This window comes from Scardinius erythrophthalmus (assembly GCF_964197995.2).
Source record: "Scardinius erythrophthalmus genome assembly, chromosome: 6".
Classification (NCBI taxonomy): Eukaryota; Metazoa; Chordata; class Actinopteri; order Cypriniformes; family Leuciscidae; genus Scardinius; species Scardinius erythrophthalmus.
This window is the reverse complement of record NC_138226.1, coordinates 7,708,503-7,734,778: the sequence shown is the minus strand read 5'-3', so window position 1 is coordinate 7,734,778 and position 26,276 is coordinate 7,708,503. Positions and strand designations below refer to the sequence as shown.

The window sequence follows — 26,276 nt, the reverse complement described above, 5'->3', positions numbered from 1 at the left end:
TGATTCACACTACATCCACTCTGCCTAAAAATAAAATGGCAGGTTTAGCAGGGCAGTGATTCATTCCCACCTCCTAAGAATCCCTGAATAATTAAAAAACCATAAATGAAGTGCCAGTGTGATCGAGCGTGTTATACATTATAAAGAACATTCTCTTGTCTCACGGTTTACCCGTGTCTATGAAGAGAAACCCGGCCATGTGATGCGAAAACTGCCGACAGCATCCTGAATCAGGATCATAAATAATGTAGGAGCATCAGCAGGTCCCAGTGGGAGCTTATATTGCATTGCTCTGAGTCTTGCTAATGATAGTGAGAGAGAGAGAGAGAAAAAGCAAAGCAGGGAGAGATCTGAGCGTGTCCCGGAGCAGTCGGAAAACTCACACTGAGAAAGACCTGCAGCCAATCCTTGCTTCTGTGAGGTTTATGGGACACGGGAGCAAAGCGAAGTGAGTGGGACAACATGGATGTGGGAAGGACAGACTGACTGTTTGTTCTGCTTGTCTCTGTGGCTGATCCTCTCTCTCTCTCTCTCTCTCTCTCTCTCTCTCTCTCTCTCTCTCTCTCTCTCTCTCTCTCTCTCTCTCTCTCTCTCTCTCCGTGGAGTAAAGGAAGGCGGGACGTACAGGAGAGAGAGAAAATACAGGGGCTGATAAGTAGGGTCCAGTTTGTCTCCATCTCTCTCTCCGTCAGCTCTCTCTTTCAGCATGGAGCCCAACAGCCCCAAGAAAATTCAGTTTGCCGTTCCACTCTTCCAGAGCCAGTTGGATCCCCAAGCGGCCGAGCATGTAAGTAGAGAGAGGCTCTTTTATTGCATTGTGCCTAATGGAGACTGGCCTGCATTGCTCTCTGGCTCCCTTGAGACGGTCTTGAAGCCACAGATCTGTGCAGATTGATGCCAAAATCAGTTTTATGATATGATCTCATGCATAGTGGGATTGTAGTGCTTGGTAAATATGTAATTTTTTAGTGCACAGAACAGTAATGCGTCAAACAAATAGTGTTTTGCATGCACTTTAGTGTGAGGAAGAAATGAAATATTTACTCTTTGCTTTTACATTTCAATACTTCATGCCAAAATAGTTTTTGTCTCATTAAAAATGACAATGGTAATGCAATGAGTGTGAATTTGGTGGTAAAGGGAAACCGTGCATCATAAACAAAATGTAATTGTGGTTGCATGTAGCAGACTAGATTTTTGTTGTGTTCCAGCTAGTAGAGCTGCTCATTGATGGATCCGGATCCAGCAGAGAGGCTGCATGTCTGGCAGTAAAAGTGTTTGATGTTGGTGCTGTTGCTGACAGTGTGATAACAGGAAAGTGCTGGGCTGATTTTATGATGATGCCGGTATGTCCAATCAGTGGCACTCTCTCTTGTGCTGAGTAAGTTCTCCATCAGTAAAGGCGGCATTCGCTCTTGCTTCTTGAGACTTTTTTTTTTCTTTTAAAATGAACCCGGACCAATGCAGGTTCAAGGCTCGGTGATTTTATTTGCTGGTGCATTCAGGCTGGTAGTAGTTCAAATTTTTCAGTCAAAATTGTTTTGACTCAAAATTTTATATAAGCCTTGTGACAACTGGCCCTGGTCTCCCCTATATTATTAATTTGCATAAATCTTTTTCTCAGGAACCAACATGCCAAAAATCAACACATGCTGGATAAACATTTGGCAAGCTTATTGGCTTTTGCTGGAAACTTTTGCTTTCAATCTATCTGCATCCAAGAAGCTATTTACCAAGTTAAAAAACATTACCTTGGTGACACCACCAGCATTTGCAACATCCAAGATCATGAGAAACTTGTGGTCATGCAGCCAGTGAGTTGTCTGGGGCTTGGGTACACACACTGGGTAATTCTTATAGGATATTTCTAATTTCTGATCAAACTGACTCTAATGTTTTGGTATATTTAAAACACATGGATGGAGAACAACATTGTTGAGTGAGCTCATGCTGTTTCACATGTGTTGAGACAGCATGTTGTGAGGCTAAATGTGATCTAAACCCAGCAGCGTTCTTCAGGGAATTGATTATATTGACCCCAGTGAATCACCAAACAAATGCTGGTGTCCGGACACATGGGGTAAATCAGTCAGCATGAACATTTTACACCCATGTGCCATCTGTTATTGTCAGCCAACACTTACAAAAGTACTAAAAGTATCATGTAATACTACAACTAGATGGAGATGACTCTAAACCTATTTGGATGAGCCATGTTCAAAGTTGTCGTATAACCTGGATCACAGACAAACCCCCTCTCTGAAAAGGTGACAGATCATGTTTCTTTAAGTAACATTTTGAGGTAGCCTACTCGTGAACTATATAAGCGGAAGAATTGCTCTTTATATCCTTATTAAATAATGTGCTTTGGTACCTTAGCTGGTTTGCTAGTTTATTAACTGTTTTAGAGTGCTTTTTCCTGTCAGGCTGGGGGACCAGCTTAAACCAACTAAGATCAGAAAACCAGCTTAGGCTTAGGGTTTTTTTCCCCCAGCAGGATGCTGCATAATAAACTAAAAAGCCACTCAAGGCTGTGTATCACAGTGATATCAAGGGGTTTTAGACACTCCGCTGCATGTCAGGCCTAATAATCCCTCTTATTAATATATTACCTCCACTTTTGTGAATTATAAAATTATTATAAAATGTATTTCTTTCTCTATTCAGATTCGCAAGCGCAGACCAACTCCAGCCACATTGGTCATCTACAATGAGCCCAGTGCATCAGGTAAGAGCCTTAAACCATTAAACATGTTGCATGCTTGTTTACATTCACTGAAAGAGCTGGTTCAACCTATATGGACTGTTGGGTTGTAGCAAACAAAGCTCTGTTGAACTACTATTGAAGCCCTTGTGCAACCTAAATGCATATAATTTAAAGATATGAATCTACAGTGAACGGTCTGCCTCTCATTAAGCAGAACCTTTAGGGTAAAGTTCCCAGTATTCACTCTTTGTACAGATCTCAAACTCTATATGTTTGCTTTGATGATTTAGCATCCCTGATGCATTAGGGCTAGAACTCATGACTGCTCTCAAAAACAAACCAGAGTTGCTGTATTTGAGCATCATTTGGTGGTGTTTTTCAAGGTTTGGTTGCTGTAAGGGTTCAGCTGTGAAGTATTCCTTTTGAATTTCTGCCTTTGTTTACATAAAGCCGTGGGTTTCTGTATTGTTATGAAAATAGGCCCTCTCCAATTCTCATGTACAATCATTATATGATATTGCGGGAGGAAATGTGCTCTTCTGGTTTAAAGGACAATATGATAGGTCTGGCGAGGTCATTTCACGTCGGAGCGTCTGTAATCTAGCCTTGGGTCGGAACAGGACAACACGCTGAGAATGTGGCAATGGTCAACAGGCTATCAGCACAAACAACCCACCTATGGCGTCAGCATATGCGAACGGCCAGTCTGTGTAGACCGTTGAGCCGTAGCTCTGTCATCTTTTTCAAGCGTTGTCTCTTCTGGGTCAACTTTCAGTTTAACCTTAACGTAGAACGATAGGGCTTATCTATGAGGGGAGTTCAGGGTTGCTTGGGAAATGGTTGGGATGTATTTTGTTGAGATTCAATTATACCTACACTTAGTATGTGCTTCTGCAAATGACCCTTATAGAAGCCCGTTCTCACCTCAGAGTAAATAAAAAAGGGAATTGTGATTTTATATCTTACATTGTGACTTTACATCTCACAATATAACTATACAAAATTGACTAGAACTATAGTTGACAATGTGACGTAATATCAATTGTGACTCTACCCCCCAGTTTCACAGACATGGCTTGGGTCTAGTCCCAAAATGCATGTTTGAGCCGTTTTAACTGAAAGCAACTTGCATTGATATATCATAAAACATGTCAGTGCCATTGTTTTGTCTCAAGATGCACACCAGTAATGTTTTTTTTTTTTTTTTTCTAAGGGATGTTTATAAAAGCTACCTAAATGCCCTAAATGAACTAAGGCCTAATCCTGGCTTAGTGTAAGCCCTGTCTGTCTTAGTGTAAGCCTGTCATCTCACAATGCGACTTTATATTTTACAATTGTATATCTTACAATATGACAACATTTCTCAATATGACTTTATAATGTCAAATGATCTTATGCCACAATGTGACTAAATCTCAAAATGTGACTTTATATCTCACTATAGTGACTATATATCTCACAATATGACTTTATATTCTCACAATTGTGACTATATACCTCACAATATGACTTTATATCTCACAGTTGTGACATTAAATGTCACAATATGGCTTTAAATCTCACAATATATCCATAAATCTCACAAGGTGACTTTATGTCTAATGTAACATTAGACCTAAATATCACAATGTGAATTTATATCTCATAATATGGCTTTAAATCTCACAATATGACTTTATCTCACAATAGTGACTATATATCTCACAATTAGGACTTTAAATCTTACAATGCGATCTAAAATCTTTCAAGATGACTTTATATCTCACAATGTGACATTAAATCTCATAATAGTGACTTTATATCTCACAATTGTGACTTTACATCTGATCTGACAATATGGCTTTAAATCTCACAAAATAACCTTAAATCTCACAAGATGACTTTAAGTCTAGTAATGTAAGCACAATGTGACTTATATTTACCAATAGTGACTTTATATCTCACAATATGACTTCATATCTTCAAATGTGATTTTATATGCCACAATGTGACTTTATGTCTCACAATATGGCTTAAATCTCACAGTGTGACTCAGTATCTACCAACTGTGAGTTTTGAATTGTATCTCACAAAAACAATCATTTTCAACAATTTGGAAAACCACAATTGAAAATATTTATTTCTTTTTAATATTTATTTCTTATGATTATGACTTTTAAATCACAATGGCAAATTTCGATCTGACAGTGTAACATTTTATCTCACTTCATTTCTATAGTTTAAACTCACAATTACCTTTTTTTTTTTGCCAGTCTGAAACTGGCTTCAATGGGTAACACACTGCAGTTGTTCCTCAAGACTTGCATGGAACATTCTTGAAGTCTTTACCTGAGGACTTTTGCCATCAAACTTACATTATGCTTACGAAGTTCATATGTTTTCCACATGGAAGCAGAATCAATAAAGTTTTCTAATTGAGGGAAATACCAACACACTAGCGTCATCTGTAAACATGGTAACCTCGACCCTAATCCCACTCAACAGCCCACATGAGAAAGCGTTTTTTGGCACTGTAAATGTAGAGAAATCATTCTAGAGTCCAAACAAATGTTGCCTTCGAGTCATGTCATAACAGTCATGTTCACGATTTGAGTGCCACCGCAATGTTTTTACTTGGGAAAATAAAGAGTGATGGCTAATTGGGATTGCTCATAATTAAGTTTTAATTGTAAGACTATAATTTACTTTGTTTATATTTTGATAAACAGTAATAAAGCTTGACAGAAAGCACATTTAGCCATGTTTATGAGGCGCCAGGCTTGTGGGACAAAACTTCCCATAATTCTCTGTGGCTGCATGAAAATGATCAAATACACAGATAAATCATCATTTCTACACCTAATGCACATCCTTTGATCTCCAGTATTGCATTAGCGCTAAAAAAGCTTCCTGTGTTAGTCAAGTGAAAAGAGAGAAAGAAATATGAAATTGCTCAATGCCTACAATTTATTCCGACCGAAAATCTATAACACATCACATCGTAATTATTCCATGTTTGAAAATTGGAACTTCCCAGAAACACTTGAAGGCAGAAAAACTTTACAGAAGCGTATGATGTTATATTTTCATTTTGTGACAGTGAATCTTTTGATTGCTATGCGTACTTTGAGATCAGACATGAGTGATTGTTGAGAACTGCAAAACAGCCTACAGAACAGAAGAAAAAATCAAGTTTGTGTATCAGTTCAAATAGTTTCAATGAACCTGTCCTGCTTCTTCCACTTCCTCACAAAATGAGTGATTTTGTTGCTAAATAATGGTAAATTTAGCATTCACTTAATTGAATGAATAAATTGAGATTACAGGATGGTTTCAAATTGATTTTCCAGCTCTATCAATTACATTGTCACCTCAGAGTTTTTGCATATTTTGCATATCACAAATGTATTAAATCCAGCTTCTGATAGGTCCAAATAAAATATAGAAAAAAATCCCAAACAGTTTTTTTTTTACAATGTTAGTTGACATGATTGTGACAGAAAATAAAAGCACACTTACTTTAAATGAAATATATAACTCACTAGAGTCTGTGTGATGTTGTTGAAATCATAGCCAGTAAAATATGGAAAGATGACCTTTGATCTTGCCTGATTTTGTTTCTTTTATTTTATTTTTAAATCTGGCATTGTTTACAAAAGGTAGAGATAAAGCTGTGAAACATTTTAAATCTATTTTTATTTTAGTATTTTTTTTTATATTTAAATTATATTATATTATATTGTATGATATTATATTTTTTAATATGCATAAAGTAATGGTTTAAAGCTATTTTAGGGGTGGTGAGTAATGTAATAATTTTGATAAAAAAATTGTGTGTGCGTGTGGTTAAGCTGTGACATGTTTTGTCCTGTGTCGTAAGAATCAGTGGTATATCATCTCGAACATCCAGTGTCTTCATAAGTTGTTCAATATCAGTGAATAAACATAGCGATGATCCACTTCATCCGAGCGCTGTGGACTCTTGTCTGGAAACTCACAGAGATCATATGTGCCCATACTCTCGTGTTTGACTTGGCAGAGTTGACTGGTTTTCATGATAAAGCTAAACCAAACCCTCCCGCTGGAGCCAGCATTGCCATCTGCCAGTTCTGCTTGAGAAGAAGGCCTTTTTATGAGCTCAAAGCTTCCCTTGACTAAGACCGTTTATGCTCTGCCTTCGCTCGCCAGGTCTTACTCAACAGAGATGACATGCTCTCTAGCAAAGCCATTCAAACCTGACAAATGACTGGGAAATGCTGTTTGTTTTCCCTGATTGATGCGGATTGATCGCTGGGTAGTTGTTGTCGAGTTGCGGTTGTGATTTTTGATGTAGATCGCAGGGGCGTGTAGAAGAGGTGGGACGCACAGAGCTGCATTCACAAAACAAGAACCTCTTTGTTTGGCTGGCATTTCTTCCTCTGATCCAAAACACTTGGAATCGGTCCCTAATAAAGAACGTTTTTGAAGCTTTAAGAACTTGCGTCACACGAGCGCCGCTTGTCATAAACTGGGCAACGTGTAACTGCGAACAGAAGATGAAGTTGAAAAGTGGCTTGGCTTGTTATTGCGGTTAGAGTGGTAATTTGGTGCAGTGCTCATTGAGCAGAACCTGTGTCTATGGCAGGGACGTTTTGTACGTTTCGTCTTTTTAACAAGGTCCTCATGTGTGGAGCCGGTGGGCCCATAAAAGAAGAAAGCTCTTCTGGCTACTGTGGTTCACTGTGTACCTCTGTTTCCACTTAACATCAGGTCTGAAGTCATGATCCAGACTTCATTTAGGGGCTTAAGTGGCTATTAGGTCAGGGAATAAAGATGTTCAGTGGCTTTAAGAGAAATCAGGGGCTTTTAAAGTCTTCTTTCCCCCTTAAACAAGTGGAACGTCAGTCCTGCTGATGGTGCATACGCTCCTCACAGTACATAATAGCTTTCATTGTATGAATGCACGATACAAAACAGACTACATTCACAACAAATTAGTGTTAAAAGCATAGTTGCCCCCAAAACATATCTGAATTTCATTCTTATGAAATGGCATTAACTAACAATTGTTTTCTCGGAACTAATTTCACTTTTTTAAAATCATGTTTTGCAATGACTTTTAATCGCACTGTAAATCATGTTGATCAAGCAATATTTCTATTGTTTTTATTGCTAAAAGTACTATATTTATTCAATATAAATGCAACTTTGGTATTTTAAATCTAATAACATTTGTAAATATTTTAATGTGACTTCTTCAAAAGTTTGGTATCAGTATGTTTGTTTGTTTTTTGAAGAAATTCATATTTTTATTCTTTCATATTTTTTCTTGAGCACCATCTCAGCATATTAGAATGATTTATGAAGAGACTGAAGACTGGAGTAATGATGCTGAAAATTCAGCTTTGCAATCATAGAAATAAATGACATTTTAAAATATATTAAAATTCACAATATTTTGTTTTTATTGTATTTTTCATTCAAAAACATTGCTTAGATATTTAATGTTATATCAGGATGTTTTCATCTGAACGCTTTTTTCTGTGTGTGCAATAATATCTGTGAACAAAATCATAAGGAATAATTTGACATTTCTGGTTCATTGAAGCTGCAGCAATAACAACCTTCCAGTGAATATCAGATTGCGAATGTTCCAGATCCTCACTGCATAATATGCAAATTAAGAAAGGTTTATAAGGACACTCCAGTTTTCATAAAATCATTCAGAGCCCACAGACCACTAAAGAATCAGTTTGTTTCCTCACGTCATCCACACGCTTTGAGGGCATGCAAGTTGCCCTGAAAGAAATATAATGACCATGGAAGTTTAAATTGCTCTTTCAAGTCCTGAATTTGAACAAATATCCCCACTTTTCAACATCTGAAATAATGTATAAGCCCCACTTAGTGCAGTCAGGGAAAGAAATGGGTCGGCCTCCTAAAAGCAGTTTGCATTATGAAAAAGAAACTTGGGAGTGGAATCTAAAATCTAATTTTGTTAGTCGCCTAACGTATTCCATTCTTGGATCAAATAAGACATTACTGGTCTAAATTTGGCTTTACCCCTAGTGTCCTTTAACTGAATTTGTGGACATACAAATTTAGAATAAATGAAGCACAGATTGTTTCCATCATGTAACATATTACATTGTAAATTCCAATAAACAAGTGAAATGATAATAGTATGTTGTACTAACAAATGCTTATTTAGTGTTGTACACTTACTGTGCACATGAGTTCAAGTAACTAAATCATTTCCAGTGCAATATGTGTGTTTTCCAAACAACAAATTTATTTAAGTTGACTAATATAACATTTCCTGCAACTTGGTATTTCTCGGTTGTATTTACTTACAGCAATTGGATTTACTTGTTAAAACCATGCAAACCGATAGCCTTTTGCAAGAACATGTTACTCTAGTAACTTAAGAGATTCAAACATTCATTACAAATAAATGAAAAAAAGGTTCCATTAATCACATTTACAATTATACACACAGAGACAGTTCAAAATTAAATAATATATGTTTTTATGGTTCTTCTACACCAACTGTCATTGCACATTTGCTATTATGAATTACACCAGCAATGTATTAGAACTATGTTTAAACAAATCAAAAACAGAATCTAATTTAGTGTGTGCTTCTTGTAAACAGTGGAGGTAGCAGTAGGATGAGCTTAAGTATGGCACAGGGTTGGTCACCACAAGTTGGCATTGGTTTACATAATTCTTTTCAAAAAGCCACTTTAGTTTTAGTTTTTTTTTTTTGTTCTGTCCCAAGTCAAGCATCACTCTTTGGATGAACTTGGACGTGTAGCAGCAATCCAAATATGGCATATGACAGCCCAAACAAAAGGCAAATTGCTTGATGTAGGATCTGGAGATTGTCCAATACTTCCCCCAACAATGATGACAGTAGACTCTGGGTCAGGGTAGAGAAGATTAGAAGAGAGATGTGCATCTTCTTCTAACGTCAGCATCCCAACAGATACGTGTGCCCAGACTTCATCAATATCAGACGCCTGTATAAAACCAAACAACAACAATATTACAACAGGGAAATGTGGATAGACGTGATCAGTTGTCACAGTGTTATCTGTACAGCCATGCTCATTGAAGGGTTAGTTCACTCAAAACTGAAATTTGTCATTAATTACTGACCCTCATGACTTTCAATCATCTTCACAACTCAAATAAAGATATTTTTTAATGAAATCTGAGGCGGGGGGTGGGGATGGGGTGATATCATTTGTGTTCTGAAAATGAAATATTTGTGGGTTTGGAATGGCATGAGGGAGAGTAAATTACAATTTCATTTTTGGGTGAACTATCCATTCAAAAATTTAAATTAAGACCTTGTTTATGTTTCTTCATCTTGACGAAAATCAAGTAATTAAATGACTTTTTTGTAAGATCACATGACCTAGGCTGGTGGCTTACACTGAACTGTCACATTCTGTGTGCGGCCCATGCCCATTTAATCTCTCAGTAATATACCAGCAAATACAAGCAACTTTTTCCCACTACTCTGTGTGCTTCTTTAAGGTGCAACTATGAGAACTTACAGTACAAATTAGGTGTTGTAAAAGTTACTGGGGTTACCAAGCATAACTGGCACAAAAATGTTAACCTGAATATATTAAATACCCACCTGAAAAACTTACAGCTGTGTTTATTTCATATTTCTCTTTATTCTATTATATTTATTTATGCTGTTGTTTGAAATTGTATTGTTTTGAAATTTGACTTTTGACTTTTTTTTTTTTCTTTTTTACAAAAATAAAATTTTGCATTGAAGAAAAGTAGATTTTTGTTTGTATATAATTCTTAGAAAGAAAATCATAAAGGGCAAAAATCGGCAGGTCATACTTACGAAAAAATTGCAATCGGTGCATCTCTACTTATTATTAATAATGTTGAAAACAATTTTTCTGCTTAATCTTTTTGTGGAAACTGTGATAAATTTTTTTCGGGATTTTTTTATTTTATTTTATTTTTTAAAGAAAGGCATTTATTTGAAATATGAATTCTTTGTAACATTATAAATGTCTTTTCTGTTACCTTTGATCATTTTATTGCATCCTTGCTAAAAAAAAAAAAAAAAAACTCTCATTATAGTATTGGTAGACTGTTAGGTTAGTGTTCGGGTTAGTAGAATAAGTTGACATTTACTTGCAAAGTTACTTATAGTCAGTCGAATATAAGTTGGGGGACTATCACAATAAAGTGTTAGCAGATATTAAGCTGAGTAGTTGACATGTGGTTGCAAAGTTACTTAGTATAGAATGTCTAAAGTGAACCATCAAACCAGTGTTACCAAAAATCAAAGGTTCCAAAAGGGGTATTTCACAGTGATGCCATATAAGAACCTTTTTGTGTCATTGAAGAAGCTTTCAGTGAACAATTCTTAAAAGAACGAATGTTTTCAAAGTGTAAAGAACATTTTAATAAATGAAAGAACCTTTTTCCACCGTAAAGAACCTTTAAATAGGTTTAAAAAGGGTTCGTGGATTTTAAAGGTTCTTCATGGAACCATAGAGTAGATGCCAATAAAGAACTCTATTTTTGATAATGCAGTATCTTTTTTCTCTCTTTGGAGTGCTACGTTTTCTGCATCTATAAAGCACCGAAAACAGTAAGTCCCTGTGTTGATTTTCCCCCTTCAGGAGATGACAAGCAGACTACAGGAAATCAAACAGAGGTGAGTACTCTAAAGCAATAACAGAGAACCCAGCACTTAACACAGGCATTAGATTTGATCTTCCTCACTCACACCGTATCAGACATCACACGCTATTTCTTTTCAGCCGTCTTAGTGGACGTGGCGGTAATGTAAGCTAAGCCTCCGGGTTCTTCTCTGCACAGCTCTCTATGCTAAGATGCTCAGCTTTCCTGCGAGATGGATGGAGTTCTGATGCAGTTGTCATTGATTACCTGCTGGAGCAAAGCTCCTGAAATAGAGTCTGTGTGAAATCAGATCCCCTCTCTCACGCTGTGCTTTTCCACTGTCCACGCCAGGCCCAGAGTGCCCAGCTGTCTCCAGCCCAGAGGAAACAGAGCGTCTACACGCCACCGACCATGAGAGGTACCATATACACCATCTGCATATTATGTGACGTTTCAGGCTCTTACGTAACCATACACCATCTGAGTCATTCCTGTTATGCAGTACCTTTTTAGCTCTTAAAAAATGTATGTGCCAGAATTTACGGTAGTGTTTTTATAAAGGGATGCACCAGATGTTTAGAAAAAAATGGCCTTGCCTTACACTTTTTAATTATAACTTGATTATGTTTATATAATAGCTAGAAAATGAATATGGTGAACAAGGTTCATCCAGTCTCAATGACACCAGTCAGATCACCCCAGTCTCAGTGATGATAGAGAGTTAGCTAAACTTTCATATTTTTCTACACCGTTAATAATATTGATAGCATCATGCTCAAGTCAAACAAACCATTTTTTTCTTATTTATAGTTATTTATAATATAAATAAATGTATTATAAATATTATTTGAATAACAGTTGTATATTTATACAGTTGTATACAGTTCATAATATGCCAGGGTTATTATAGTTAACTGATACTAAATCTAAAACCTTAAAAAAATTAACAGGATGGAAAGTGATTCTGATGATAGTACGAAAAATCTATAAACTGATTATCAATTAAAAATAAAAACATCAGCTCAGAATTTAGAGAACATTGTGTAAAATCAACTGAATTATTAAGCAATTTCAATCTTTTTAAAAAATACTATATTAATGCAATAAATGTACTGCATAGTAGGAATGATCTGTCTATGCCATCTGTGTGTTTGATCCACAGTACACTTACTCAGCCATGCCATCTTCTCCATTAACATTCACACTACACATATTTCACCGATGGAGGCGGTGACTTGCATCCAATGACCCACACATGCAGCCCACTCAACAGACTGCTCACACTGCTCGTGCTTATGGATCAGTCGCTAATATTAACACAGTTCCTCCGCTCTCAACCACACACACTCCCAGAGGTCTGACAGCATAGTGAATATGCGTCTATTTTGCAGCATGTGTTTTTTCCAGCATGATTTGAGAAAAATTCGAAGAGCGTCTTGAGCTTCATGGGAAGCAACGACATCTGAGAGTCACAATTTCACAAACATATTATTTGATTAGTGGCCTAGAAATAGTGCAGTGTTTAAAATTTAAAAAGAACATTTCCTTCATTTTTTTAATAAAATCTATATATATATTCAGGTTTAAATTAGATTCGAAATCCCAGATTTTCAGCGTGGTCTCAGACTTTTCAACTGATATATAATAGGATATAATAAGACAGTAAACTACATTTGACCATATAGTTCTTCATTAAAAAGCATTTTCATTCGTAAAATGTTTCCAAGCTTAATTCAAAGTAAAGACTTTCGTTTTTTGCACAGTTAAATACATCTAGTTAACAGCTTTTCAGATTTAAGTTTATTTCAATTTTTGATTGTTTAGGTATTTTTTAATCAAATAGCTAGAGATTCATTTTGTGTTTGCTCTTTCCTGATTTTCAGCTGCAATGATTTTATGGTAACACTTTGCAATAAGGTCTCGTTTGTTAACATTACTTAATGCATTATTAGCTAACATGAACTAACAATGAACAATGTGTGTTTTACAGAATGTATTCATCTTTGAGAATGTTAAAGGGTAAGTTCACCCAAAAATGAAAATTCTGTCATTATTACTCACCCTCATGTTGTTCCAAGTAAGTCCCTCCATTGACAGTCTACTCAACTACCACTTTGATGCTTCAAAAAGTTCATAAAGAGACCATAAAACTAATCCATATGAATTGAGCAGTTTAGTCCACATTTTAGCAGTTTAGTCCACATTTTCTGAAGAGACTCGATCGCTTTATATGATGAACTGATTGAATGTATGCTTTTATTCACATTTAAACATTCATCAACACACACATCAGTTGTTGTAAACAAAAGCTCAAGCATGTTCGCATGATGTGCGAGAACCAATGAGGTTCATTCTCGTGTTACGCTGCACGTTTGAGCTTCTGCAAGAACCAATGAGGTTTGTTCAGTTAAGCTTCTGTTTATGTGCGCTGATCAATGTTTATATGTGAATAAAAGCCTAAATTCAATCTGTTCATCACATGAAGCAATCGTGTATCTTCAGAAAATTTGGACGTAAAACTTGATTTGTTTTACGATTTCTTTATGAACTTTTTGAATTATCAAAGTTTCAGTTGCGTAGCTTTCAATGGAGGGACAGAAAGCTCTCAGATTTCATCAAAAAAATCTTCATTTGTGCCCCAAAGATGAATGAAAGTCTTACAGGTTTGGAACGACACGAGGATGAGTAATTAATGACAGAATTTTCATTTTTGGGTAAACTAAACCTTTAATGAATAAAAATACTCTTGTTTATTGTTAGTTCATGTTAAGTGCCCCATTATGCTATTTTTAAATGTGTTCTGGAGGTCTCCTACAAGCCCTCAGATCGAAAAACACTTGAATTTCTAATAATATACACTGCAGCATCACCTCTTCTCTCACAATGTCTGAAAGGGTTTCGATAAAGGATTCAGTCTCTCTAAACCGCTCCTTTCTACTCTGCTCTGATTGGTCAGATGGCCCAGTCTGTTGTGATTGGTCTACCACTTACAGCGCATGTCACGAAATGTCAATTACCATACCTGAATTTCAGCTCCGGATCTTCCTTAGCACTTAATACACAGTGATACGAACAATGACGATGGCGTTGGTTTTACCGTATCAATTTGAGACGGAGTCCTCATTCTTTGGAAGTGCATGCAAAGTGGATTTGCCTTCACAGTGCAGAAAACGGTGTCTTCTTAACATGTTGATAACACGAACCAAACTCTTCCAGGCCTCGGCTACAACTACAGTGTTTGAGGACGAGTCAAAGTAGACATTGTTCAGAGGCAGCCAATGAAGACCATAGACTGGCATTATGCAAATTTGTTACAATCCTACGGTTTGTGCAGGAAGTAAGACTGGAATTACTGACGACTCTTCATAACTTTCATAACTTCATTTGTCATGCACTTTGATGCACAGTTCGGACCTTTTACATTCAGCTCTATTACACACTACATGAAAGGTCAAATCTGAAAAAGCATAATAGGGGTGTTTTAAATAATGTAGTTAACTAATGTTAACAAATGAATCCTTATTGTAAAGTGATACCGACTTTATTTATGATTTATTTGTGGAGTTTATGCAGTATTTTAGTAAGCCAACAACTGTGAATCGAAGATTGTGACAGTTCTAGATGTCACTCATTTAACTTTGCAGTGTGTATAGCCACTGTTTCCCTTTTCTTGTGGGGTTTCCGTCCAGTGTAAATCTTTCTTTTTCTCTTTTTTTTTTTTTATCAGTGCACATGCAATGTTTTGAATGGAGTATTTATTATAATACTTGTTTTAATGTGTTTTTGTCCAATTAATGGGGCAGTATAGAGTAGAAAATGACCCAAGCAGGATTCAGACTCACGTTGTCTGCACATAAGTGCCACCATGCAACATGATGAAGCATGTGCACTGCCCGTCAAGCCACGTTTGCGACAAAGTAGAGGTTTTAAGACAATGAGATGGGGGAGGGAGAGCGGTGAAGTCCGCCTCGCTGACTCATGGACAAGGCCATTTCCTGGCATGGACGTGCTAAATTCACATTAGCTTGAGCTATTGATTGGAGTGGGGGGAGGAGAGAGAGATGCATCATTCTAGAGAGATGGCCTCAAATGGACAGCCTGGCAGAGCAGTTTTGAATGAACACTCAGCATCCTTTGGGTCGGTGCAGGGCAGAAACAGCTAAAGCAATCTGATTTGCGGAGATGCCAAGCTTGCTCGCTCTGCTGGTGTGGGCTAGTTGTGGTTCAGTGGTGTCAAAACCTCATTTGTGTAAGTAGGGATCTTCTATCTGTCCATTAGCCAGAGATTGTGAAAAGTTTGGGGAAGATTGCTTTGAATAGTGACAAAATCCATTTAAGTGGAGAGCTGAACTCCTTCCAGGGTAAAACTGCTGAGTGTACTGTACGTGGTGCAGTGGTCTCGATTGCAGAACTTGATTGCATTTTTCCCATACGTTTTCTCCATAGGGATTTCAAAATAATCTTCAATTAACAGAGCCATGAATTAAACAAACCAGCTCTGTGTAAATCATTATATTACAAACGTTAAATTGAAGCAAAAAAAAAAAAGTATTCAGAAATGTTCTGTTTTTAAAATTGATATATATATATAGATATATATATACAGTAGATATTTCAACTACATTTAAAACAAATTTTTACTCGCCAAGTTCCTTTTGAAGAATAACATATTATTTTTATGTCATTCTTCAACAGGAATTCTGCAGTGAAATATAGTTTTGTTAAATGTTGAAATCACATTGATTCTGCCTTCTGTAGAATTTTATTCACATTTAATTACTGAAAAACTTCAAAGCTAATGGTACGTCTGTGTCAAGTGATATTTTTGTTAGTATTAAAATCTTAAGGTTCACTGTAAAACCCAACAAGTTAACTCAACTCAAACCGATTGAGGAAACTGATTGCGGCAAACCATTTAAGTTTAAAAATAAATACATGAGTATTGAGAACATATATATATTGATGACTCAATATATATAAGTTCACAATACTCATATGTATTTATTTTTAAACTTAAATGGTTTGCCGCAATCAGTTTCCTCAATCGGTTTGAGTTGAGTTAACTTGTTGGGTTTTACAGTGTTAAAATAAATGGTATTTTTTTCTGCTGAAACTCGACTGTTGCACTCTATTATCTAAAAAAATGATTGTTGAATTTACTAAAAAATTTTATGGTAAGTGGTTGCACACAATTGATTTTAGCTACATTTAAACAAATGTATTAAGTTGAACTTATTAAATTTTAGTTCAACTTAATGCATTTGTTTAAATGTAGCTTAAATCAATTGTGTGCGACCACTTACCATAAAATTTTTTAGTAAATTCAACGAATAATTTTTTTCAGTATATTTAGTTAGTTATTCAGGAATTGCTGTTTTGTAGCTTGATTTTATTTTATTTTATTTTGCTTTTTCAAGTTTTTGATTAGGGTAGATTTTTTCTTAAACAAGGAAACATTGTTAAAACATTTTTAACACTTTGGTAAATTATATCATTGTCTTTTGTACAATGAGTGTTGTATAAATGAGAACTGTAAGCGTTAGGCATCAACATCATCATCAGGTTTGCAGATGAAACCTTCTGAAAGCTCTTAAGATGCTTTCAGACCTGCTTCATGAGAGATATCAGCTTACAGTGCATTAGCTCTCTATTCTGATACGTCAATAAGAAATACTGTGCTGTTGATAAAAACTAGGGCTGGGCGATAAATTGAGAATGTATATGATTTTATTTTGTTTTGTGTATTTGCATTGATTTTGCTGGTGATATAAAATGAAGCAACATTGTGAATATCATGCTAATTTGAATGAGATTCAAGTTATCTGAAGAGCTTGTCATTAGACAAATTTGCGGCACGCTAATATACACAAAACTTCATTAAAGCTAGCAGGTTTGATTCATTCAACTGAGTTCAACAATTCGCTTGTGTCACTCAGACATTTTGAGTGATTACAAATATTTAAATATTTTTATAGCCCAGCCCTATGCCCAACTGATGAAACAAGCATTTTGTACTGTTTTTAAAAGTAAATATAAATACGTTTAATGCATAAACACTCTCCTTTAAGTTAAAAAAAAACGTCTTGGTTTGAGATATACATAGCATGCATACATCTCGTAAGTCATTCATTTTCAATTTCATAGCCGACCGTTGAGTGTACCTTGATTGATGTCATACATTTGGATGGGGTTCAGAGGTGTCACATCGCACGCCTGTGCTGATAGCCTGTGTCCACTGTGTGGCGCTGTGCTGTGTGTCCTGTGTTGAGTGCAGAGCTGCAGCTGGTGGTGGAGCAGCACTTTCAGAGGCAGGAGCAGCAGGAGGCGGGGCTCTCTGACAGCCCAGACACGCCCAGTCCAATCACAGCACAGCATTTTGCCAACGAAGCTCAGTGGGCCAATCACAACAGCTCAGAGCCCAATGGCAATGAGTCTTTTGTCAGTACTGAGGGGCAGCCAGGCAGCAGTGGGGCCGGGGGTAAGTCCAGAACAAAAACTGGGAAGGGACAAGGTTAAATCTCAGGGTCAAATAAATAAATCATTATGGAGGACCAAAGTACGTTAAATTAAACAATGAAACCAATTAACAGTTAAATAAATCAAAAAATGAATGGTTCAATCAATGTTATTATTCTTAAAGATGTTAGCTACTGTCAAAAACTACTGAATGTAATTAATAATTGTGAAAAATATTTCATTATTATGAAAAATCTCTCGTGCCGAAAGTGCATGATTCATCAGAAATTAGCCTTTTACTATTAGATTATTTAAATGCAGTTTTCGTTTTGTATAAGTGGATAAACATGTTTTAACAATAATTGTGTTTTTATGAAATATTCCAAAATAAATGTGTACATTTAATTATTTAGATATTTAATTGTCGAACATTAATTATTGATTGACACATTTATTTGTATTTATTTAATTATTTATTGATTTTATTCTTTAATTTCCAGTGCTTTTACCCTCCATAAACAATCTCTTGGTGATTGCTAGCTGATTGCTTGGACGGAAGATCTGCTGGACTTTACTGACAAGACTTTTTTTTTTTGTCTCTGTCTCTCCTCCACTTTCTTTTAAAATCCTCATTCTTTTTTCTATTATAATTTTCAACATTATTATTATCCATTGTTTTGTATATTCATATGCAGGAGACACAGCAGACACCTCAGGAAGTGAGCAGAAAAACTTGAGCAGTCCTTCAGCTGTCTCTCGATAGCCATAATAACGTACCTGGCACACCGTAGACCCGTCCCAAACATTTACTGTCCCCTCCACTCTTTGGAATAAGAAGACATGTTTTCTCTAAATACATGCATTGTACTTTCTCAGCTCTTTCTAAGTTCCCTTCCAGTGATGACTTCCTTTAATTGGTTTTATTTGTGTCAAATGTAATGCTTGTTCTTCACTTTGAAATCTGTACTGAAATGATCTGACCTGTTTGTTTTTCTATTTGATAAAATGACATTTGAAATATTTCCAGTATGTATATCTGTGGCACCAGAAATACGGGCAGCATATTTTGGCACTTTCAGATAAGTTGTAACAATTTCTTTATGGGTATTGGTTCACTTGTAAAGTAGAGACAATGAAATAAAAAAAAAATTTGGAGCTTGAAATAAAAAAAAAACAAGGAATGATTAAAATAATTTTGAGTAAGTGCTGTTTATCTAATGTTACTGTCATCTCCACCTCCAAATTGTCTCATTCTCAGATGTATAAATGAAGGCTGAATTTGTTATTTGTACTATAAAATATGTAATGAGGCTTTAAGGTGAAGTATGTCATTTCTGTGCAAACTAGTAGCAGATAGTGTGGAAAGAGAAGAAAAAGAATGACGGTAAGAATGAAATTCCTGCATTTCAGTTCACCTTTTTGATAAAGGTGTCACCTGTTTTTTACTTAAGAATAGGGCTATGGTGCGTAACAGTCGGGTTCCGGAAGTAAAAACTCCATTCATTTTTTCCATGAGGAAAACTGATTTTGAATAACTGCTGTGAGCTACGATGCGATTTGCTGCTGTTGATGCCGGAAGCCCGTATTTATTTCAACTTATTTTTAAAATAAGCGTGTTTAACAGCTGAATTTGTGGTGAAAAACTACATTACCCATGATGCTGTACTAAAAATCCACCAGTCAGAGTCATAACAAGCTAAACATGTCACAAGAGCTCTATAGCTCCGCCCACTCCCATGAAGAACTACGAATGACGTGATTAAATCGTTTACATATATGCATAAAATATGTTGTTTATATACATATATAATCAACCAATCATTTTTAAATGAGTAGTTTTCTATTTCTCCATCGTTTTTTTTATTTGATTATGCTGTTCGCAAAGCTTCATGGGATTGTAGTTCTTTCCCTAACTAAAGCCGTTAGGTACACATTCTTGTACATTTGTATTTTTATCGATTTTCATATACTTTATAAAGTTTGTAATGTTGTGATTTACCTTGAAGGCTAGCTAGTCGGCCTGGTTATCACGCTTTTACAAAGGCTTTTTTTAAATCCCTATGGAGAAATTAATGGAAATATTACTTCCGGAACCAACGCCTCTGAAAAAGTGGGCGGGCACTGTTGCACTCTATTCAAAATTTGATACATCTGTTGTGAGATTTGATTGCTGACTTGAAATATCTTATTGAAATTGATGTTATTGATATGTGACCGGAAATTTTGGTCCTTCCCCAGTGAAGTACAGTAGATATGAGTGGTATAACTTTAGATTTATTTTCTAATGTGCAGGTGCATTACAAAGATGGTCAATGCAATGTGTTTGAAGCTTGTGATTAGCCTGTTTCTGCAGTTCTGTTTGCTCAAAAATGACACGCATCACCACTTTAAGAAAAGAGCTTATTGTAACCTCCTAATTGTAAATATTCTATTGCATCGAGATGATCGCTATCAAAGTTTGACCTAGACTTTAGTCAACTGGATCTGAAGAGGTAAGTCAGGTCACACTGGGACTGCTGCATGCTGGGACTCATGCTGTGTTCGTCCTGCAGGTAGAGAGCACAGCGATAGCCAACAAGAGGAAAGAGAGAGTCATCCTCCTCCGAGACTCTCTCAGAAACACCTGGACACACTGTCAGAGGAACCCGGAGACCTGTCACCACGACGCAAAGACACACCGTACCAGCACCAGCCACCATTCGGCCCTGGTAGGACCAGATCATAAGCACATCGAATATGGAAATGTGACGTAGGAAAAGTTTTCAGTGCGAGTTGCAGATTATGTTGATTTGTTGTTTGCTGGTCCTGGAACAGCATTGCTATCAACCAATCAGATTTCAGGGTTATGTTTTGGGTTAAGGTCTGTTTACATGATATTCTTTGTTCCATTTACTTACAATCATTTACATATGTGAACTTGATTCTGAGCATTCAGAAAATAGAAGCTTGACCAAAAGAAAATCCAATGCCACATCCACTCAGCAGCAGAATATGATTGACACGTCAACTTTGAAAACACTTTGATATTTCGTTCAGTCACTGCCAGTGTGGTTAAAGTTAATAGTCAATCTATAGCGCGAGAACAGAAGGAGATTGGCATTGGTTTGTTCAGTCGGCCTATGATTCAAATATTGTATGTAAGCTGTTGTGTGATGGTTTAAGAGTCACATCTGTTATGAAAAGGTATAAGCTGACGCTTGCTCAAATCTCTTCACAGGGGTAAAGGTGCTGAAAAAACAAACAGACCCATCTTCACTTTTCCAGGAGGAAGAGGAGAACAACGGAGAACGGAAAGACTGTCAGACAGAGTAAAAATGGCTGAATGACATGAGGAAGTGACATCATTTATAATATACTTTTTTTTTATTGCTTAAATGTAACTTTTTTTTTCAATGATTAAAATAGTTTGAAAGTAAATTTCATCTTGCAGGTGTTGACAATTAATATAGTCATGTCACTCCAAAATAATGTTCAATCCAAAACGTGGTGTCAAAACGCTGAGACTTTAAACTTTCAGTGATTAGTAGTTAAAGCTGCTGTCCGTAGTTTTTCCTCTTTGTCGCCATCTCTGTTCGAAATCTGCAATTGCATTTATTCGCGGAATTATCAACTTTACGTGGGTTGTGCCTCGGCACGGCACAGCGCGGATGAATCCAATGTTTTGAGGAGAATGTGCGGCTGTCAATCGCCATGCCGATACTGTCAATCACAGATTCTACTTTTTGGAAGTATGATCAGCATAAGAATTTTCACCGGAAAATGTCTCTTTTTTTCTGTAGCCACTCCAAGTCTTTTGCATTTTACAACGGGTGAATCTCAAATTGATGTTTAATTAAATCAAGTGCTGTGAGAAAAGGCTATAAATCTCCACCTCAAACATCCTCACACGCAATATCCTACTAGCCGTGACACACCTTCTTTATGTGTATAAATGTGATGTAATGACGCAAAGACATGCTCGAATTTCCTGCGGAAATCCACCAGTACCACTGGAGTTAAAAACATTATTACAAGCTTACCGTTTTGAATCGAGCTAAGACAAGCAGATAGTTTTGAACACTGGCTGGTTATGTACTTGCTCAAAAATTTATTTTGGATACATTTTAACCCCAAAAAGTTACGGACTGCAGCTTTAATTTTGAGTAGTTTACTTTTTTTTTTTTTTTTTTTTACACCATTGAACATTCTGGTATTGTGTTTTATCTCATGTTAACTTTCTTGTTGTTGCATTTTTCTAATGAGTTGTAATATGAAAAGCATAAGAAAACGGATGCTCCGTTGATGATGATTTAGCAATACATGGGGAGGATTGTGAAACCAATCACATCCTACCACGTTATTTTTGATCACCTCGTGTGGAAAGAGCCTGAGGTGGCATCGATGAATCTTTCTCTGACAGAAGCAATATTTTTGTAGGTATGGCGGTTTTTTATGCAGACGTGACTCTGAATCCCACACGGCTGTTGTACAGCCCACCGGCCCTCTGACACGAGTGTCTGAAATGTGGGCATCATACATGGATTTCAAGCTTGATTCATGCTAACCAGGGTTTGAAATTAACACCGACCAAATGTGGGTGAAAATCCCATATCAACACAAGCCAATTTGGCGGGTTATGATTCATAAATGATGTTCTATCACTTTGCATGGCATGGCATCGCTATCAGAGCCCTTCCCCTAAAAGGAGCCTCAGACATTTGCAAAACAATGCATAGAGGGTTGCACACTGAGAGAACTTTCATATAGTCTTTAACTTTAACTTCCAAGTTTTTTTGTGAAACCCGTTTTATTCTAGATTCATGCATTATTATTTTAAAAAAGTTTTTTTTAAAACACTTGATGTGGTTAAGTTTAATAAAAAAGCAGCATTTTGGGCAAAAAGCTGAGAAAATGCGTTTTTGTCAAAGACTACATCCAGATCGAATTCAGAATGATTATCAAAACAAAGTAGGTCGAGTCAGCCCCAAAGCTTCAGTTCTATTCACCTTATTTTTAACGGAAATACGGACGCAGCCAGTTGACGGTATTTTGTGCGAGACTTCCGGTCAGGCACTTCCGGTAACTGGCGCGCTGATCACTTTTCACCATATCGGTTAATTAAACAAGTGTTCCTAACAACTAACTCATCGTCATGGCTTCGGGGAAGACCGGGATTGTTTGTGCAGTTAGAGGTTGTCATAAACTGATACAAAAGAAAGGTTTACTTGGAGCAGGAGTGTTTTAATCATCGAAATCATTGACATTTTAATCAGGCGCCCTACGACCAGAGACACACTGGCTGCGTGGCGTCTGTTGCGTGGCGTTTTACATGTCTTTGCACACCAGAAACGTGTCTGACGCGGCACTGCTAGGTGACATATGATCCTCATTCATTGGTGATTATATTCGACATAATGGGGAGAGAGTTGTGGAAGGCCTTTAATGTTAAACATATATATAGCAGCAAAGACAACGTCGGCAGTATTGACGGCAAAACAGGCTACAGAATATTTCGTTCTGTATTGACAGGTGCAATATTAGAAAATCGATTTTTTTTCATTGCATTTATATCTGCATTTGTCAAAACCTAAAATTTCAAACATCAAAATGTAATTTATTAATATGTATTCATGTAAAATTAAATACAAAGATCTTTTCCTATTCTATTTTGTCTGGAAACGCTTCCAAAACGCTTGCGTGTCGCGTGAAAAATAGGCGTCGATTCTATTTATAGCATGCACGCGTTTTCCGCGCCTGTGAGACGCGCGTGTCACGCAGGCAGTGTGCACGTTCTAACCTGTTAACATGGGAGCCGAAATAAAAACGGACACGCAGTGTGTCGCCGGCCTGAGGAATCCCTTCGCCTGTGGTTAAAAGCTTTACATTTGAAGAAACCATCGAAACGACCGTATGTTTGTTCTTTTCATTTCGTGAACACAAGACCGAAGACCACCCGATACCAGAAAAGTGGCTGGGCTATGAAGTCTCAATAAAAACCATGATAAAAACTCCAAGGAGAAACAAAATCATTATAGTAACCCCTGTATAAAATCTAGTGATCATGGCATAATGGCATGATCATGGCATTTATTTTGTATGATTTACAACTATTTATAGCCATCTACTTATTGCTATCCATCCTATGCTTTGGTTGCATTCTTATGGCATTATTAATACATTTGACATGACAAAATACCTCCATATTAGTCCAGCGTTGGCTCGACTATGTTTAGGGCGGGGCTGAAGGCGCCGGTGAAGTTTTGTCACTCTGCCAGCTAGATGCATGAGTGTTTTCAACCAGGTCCGGTACCCTAACTGAGTGAGGCGGGGCTTTAGTTCTTTGTAGTATTCATCTGCTACGGCATGTGTAACATTTTTCTATCAACTCTGCATAATCCTTCGCGATCGATATGTTATTTAGCCCAGGGAAGCGAGGAAACGGAAGTGCCGCACAAAAACCGGATATTGGACCCATGTTTACTTCCGCGTTCGAAAATAAGGTGGATAGCTCGTCCTAGGGCGAGATCTCATTCAGTAACATTAGGCAGTTTTGATTTATATGCTGTCTGATGATCGCGTTATTTATATGATTAGTACATATGGCTTGTTTCTGCTTCTTATTCGCCTGTGTTGTTTTGATCAGGAGATTCAGTATTCATTCAGAACTTGAAGACGTGTAATAGCGCCCTCTACCGTATAACAATGAAAACAAAGCGTTTTCTCATAAATTACGGAAAGTTCCGTTAATGGTGAGGAAATAATTAAAATTCGATTCGAACACATTGTTTTCTATGACCATACGCACACTGACGGTGTCCAACTATGACTCCAGCTGTTCAATCATTCCGCACCACAGCGTCACTCACATAGTTTTCCATTAAAAAAACCCACAAGCATTTGGGACAAATATATGTAGGCTACGTAGTGACGACTTCGCCCTAGGATATTGTGTATTGTGCATATTTCAGTAACAGGTTTGTGGCTTGAATAGCCTAAATATACTTAATATAGCCTAGAGAAATAATATAGATCGCACTTTCTCTTTCCATTTGCTCTTTTTACAAATGCCAAAAGTCAAACTCTGACAACACATAAGTTCATTCTTGAAGTGAACTTCTGTCTGTATTATGATTAGTTTCACTGTTTTGGACCGCCACCTTGACTGGTGTGTGATGAACAACTGTCTGTACTGTACTGTAGGCTACTGTACTGTCTGCTGTTCAACCGGGTTAACTCTCCGCCAGAGCCCTAGTAGCCAATTAAGAGGCCATTGTTTCTCATAAATGTCCAAGACCAAGACCTTAGGGCAAAAAGGTCAACTCTTGGCAACTATACGAGAAGTCACCGAGAATTTTGTTTTTATTTCAATTTTATTTGAATGGTATCCGCAAACATTGATTGCCTGTCGTAAAGCTGAAAGCAATACAATTATTCAGAATCAGATTTAATAATAAATATATTTAAATCTAAGCTGTGACTGATAATCTGGTTTATTTCTGATAGTTTTGTTTTGGCTAGTAGAAGTTCTGAAATTTAGTAGCCAAATACGCCAGTGAGTGAAAAAGTTTTTTTCAAACCCTGATGCTAACATGGCTAGTAGGTTATTTTAGATCTTTTGCAACACACACACATGAAAATAATGAAATTATGTGAAAATAATCAGCCTTAATCAGTTATAAGGTTGTCAGAAGAGATTTCTACATTACAACAGGGCAATTTTTAAATGCGTTTGAACAGATGAGAGCTTGATAATAGCACCATATTCATATTTTTTAAACATTAAATCTGTAGTAAATGTTGAACAAGTATTTCCAACAAATGTATGAATAACAAAGTGTCTCAGTCTCTCATTGTTGACTTCAGTATAGCACATTTATAAAGTTTATAAAGCCATAACAATTATAGGTTAATCTCACAAAACTGAGCAATGTCTAGGTACATTTCCCGCAAAAAAAGAAAAAGAAAAAAAAGGCTTTTTTTTGCATGATGACAGTTTCACGACAATGAAATGTCCCCTCTACAATTCATAGGAATGCAAAAAATGTATATATTAAACTTACAATTATACTTTATAAATGTATTGTACAGTTTTTATGGTGGTATTTGTTGTACTGAATTTATGATGGTTTTAATTTTAAAGCAAAAAAAAAAAAAAAAAAATCATTGCATCCAAAAAGTAAGATTTTACACACACGCACATGCACGCTCGCACGGATGCGAATTCTTTGCAGAATTGGGGACAAATGTGCTTAATTATAATGAAAATAATGTCAATGCAAAAAATGTAAATGCTTCACCCTTAAAAAACAATTCTTAAGCAAAATTTTCAACAGATTACAGGTGTTTCTGTCATTCCTGACTACGTGAGATGCAGTCTTCTTTTTTGATGCTTTTCTGTTTAATAAACTTACTTTTTACAATTTAACCGACCCTGAGCTCAAATGTGCTTTCAACCTCTGTGTGTGTGAAGGTGACGACAGCAAGTGTTGCATCAGCCCACACCTCAGAC

General features: G+C 36.5%; 2 protein-coding genes across 4 annotated transcripts in view; one reads left to right on the top strand and one right to left on the bottom strand.

Annotated features, from left to right (window-relative positions):
* The first annotated feature begins 645 nt into the window (after nucleotides 1-645).
* On the top strand, nucleotides 646-26,192 carry ppp1r1c (protein phosphatase 1, regulatory (inhibitor) subunit 1C). Of its 2 annotated transcripts, none has more exons than XM_081368806.1 (6): nucleotides 646-787; nucleotides 2,668-2,728; nucleotides 11,332-11,366; nucleotides 11,684-11,750; nucleotides 20,341-20,496; nucleotides 21,006-26,192. In XM_081368806.1, exons 1-6 carry the CDS (start codon nucleotides 707-709, stop codon nucleotides 21,098-21,100), a joined length of 495 nt encoding a protein of 164 aa, XP_081224932.1. In that variant the 5' UTR covers nucleotides 646-706; the 3' UTR covers nucleotides 21,101-26,192. The 2 variants fall into 2 exon arrangements, with proteins under 2 accessions (XP_081224932.1, XP_081224933.1); XM_081368807.1 differs by lacking the exons at nucleotides 20,341-20,496; nucleotides 21,006-26,192 and adding exons at nucleotides 17,607-17,810; nucleotides 18,289-18,417.
* The window catches only part of pde1a (phosphodiesterase 1A, calmodulin-dependent), a 70,583-nt gene continuing 69,929 nt past the window's right edge, over nucleotides 25,623-26,276 (bottom strand). For both annotated transcript variants that reach the window (XM_081368800.1, XM_081368804.1), the window contains one exon: nucleotides 25,623-26,276. The gene's annotated coding sequence lies outside the window, so the exon portion shown is untranslated.

What these genes read in the sequence shown, in the direction of transcription:
- ppp1r1c (XM_081368806.1), top strand. Translation starts at nt 707, where the DNA reads ATGGAGCCCAACAGCCCCAAGAAAATTCAGTTTGCCGTTCCACTCTTC. An exon ending in CACGCCACCGACCATGAGAG is followed by an intron (nt 11,751 to 20,340) that starts GTACCATATACA and finishes TTCGTCCTGCAG; the next exon opens with GTAGAGAGCACAGCGATAGC. An exon ending in CCAGCCACCATTCGGCCCTG is followed by an intron (nt 20,497 to 21,005) that starts GTAGGACCAGAT and finishes ATCTCTTCACAG; the next exon opens with GGGTAAAGGTGCTGAAAAAA.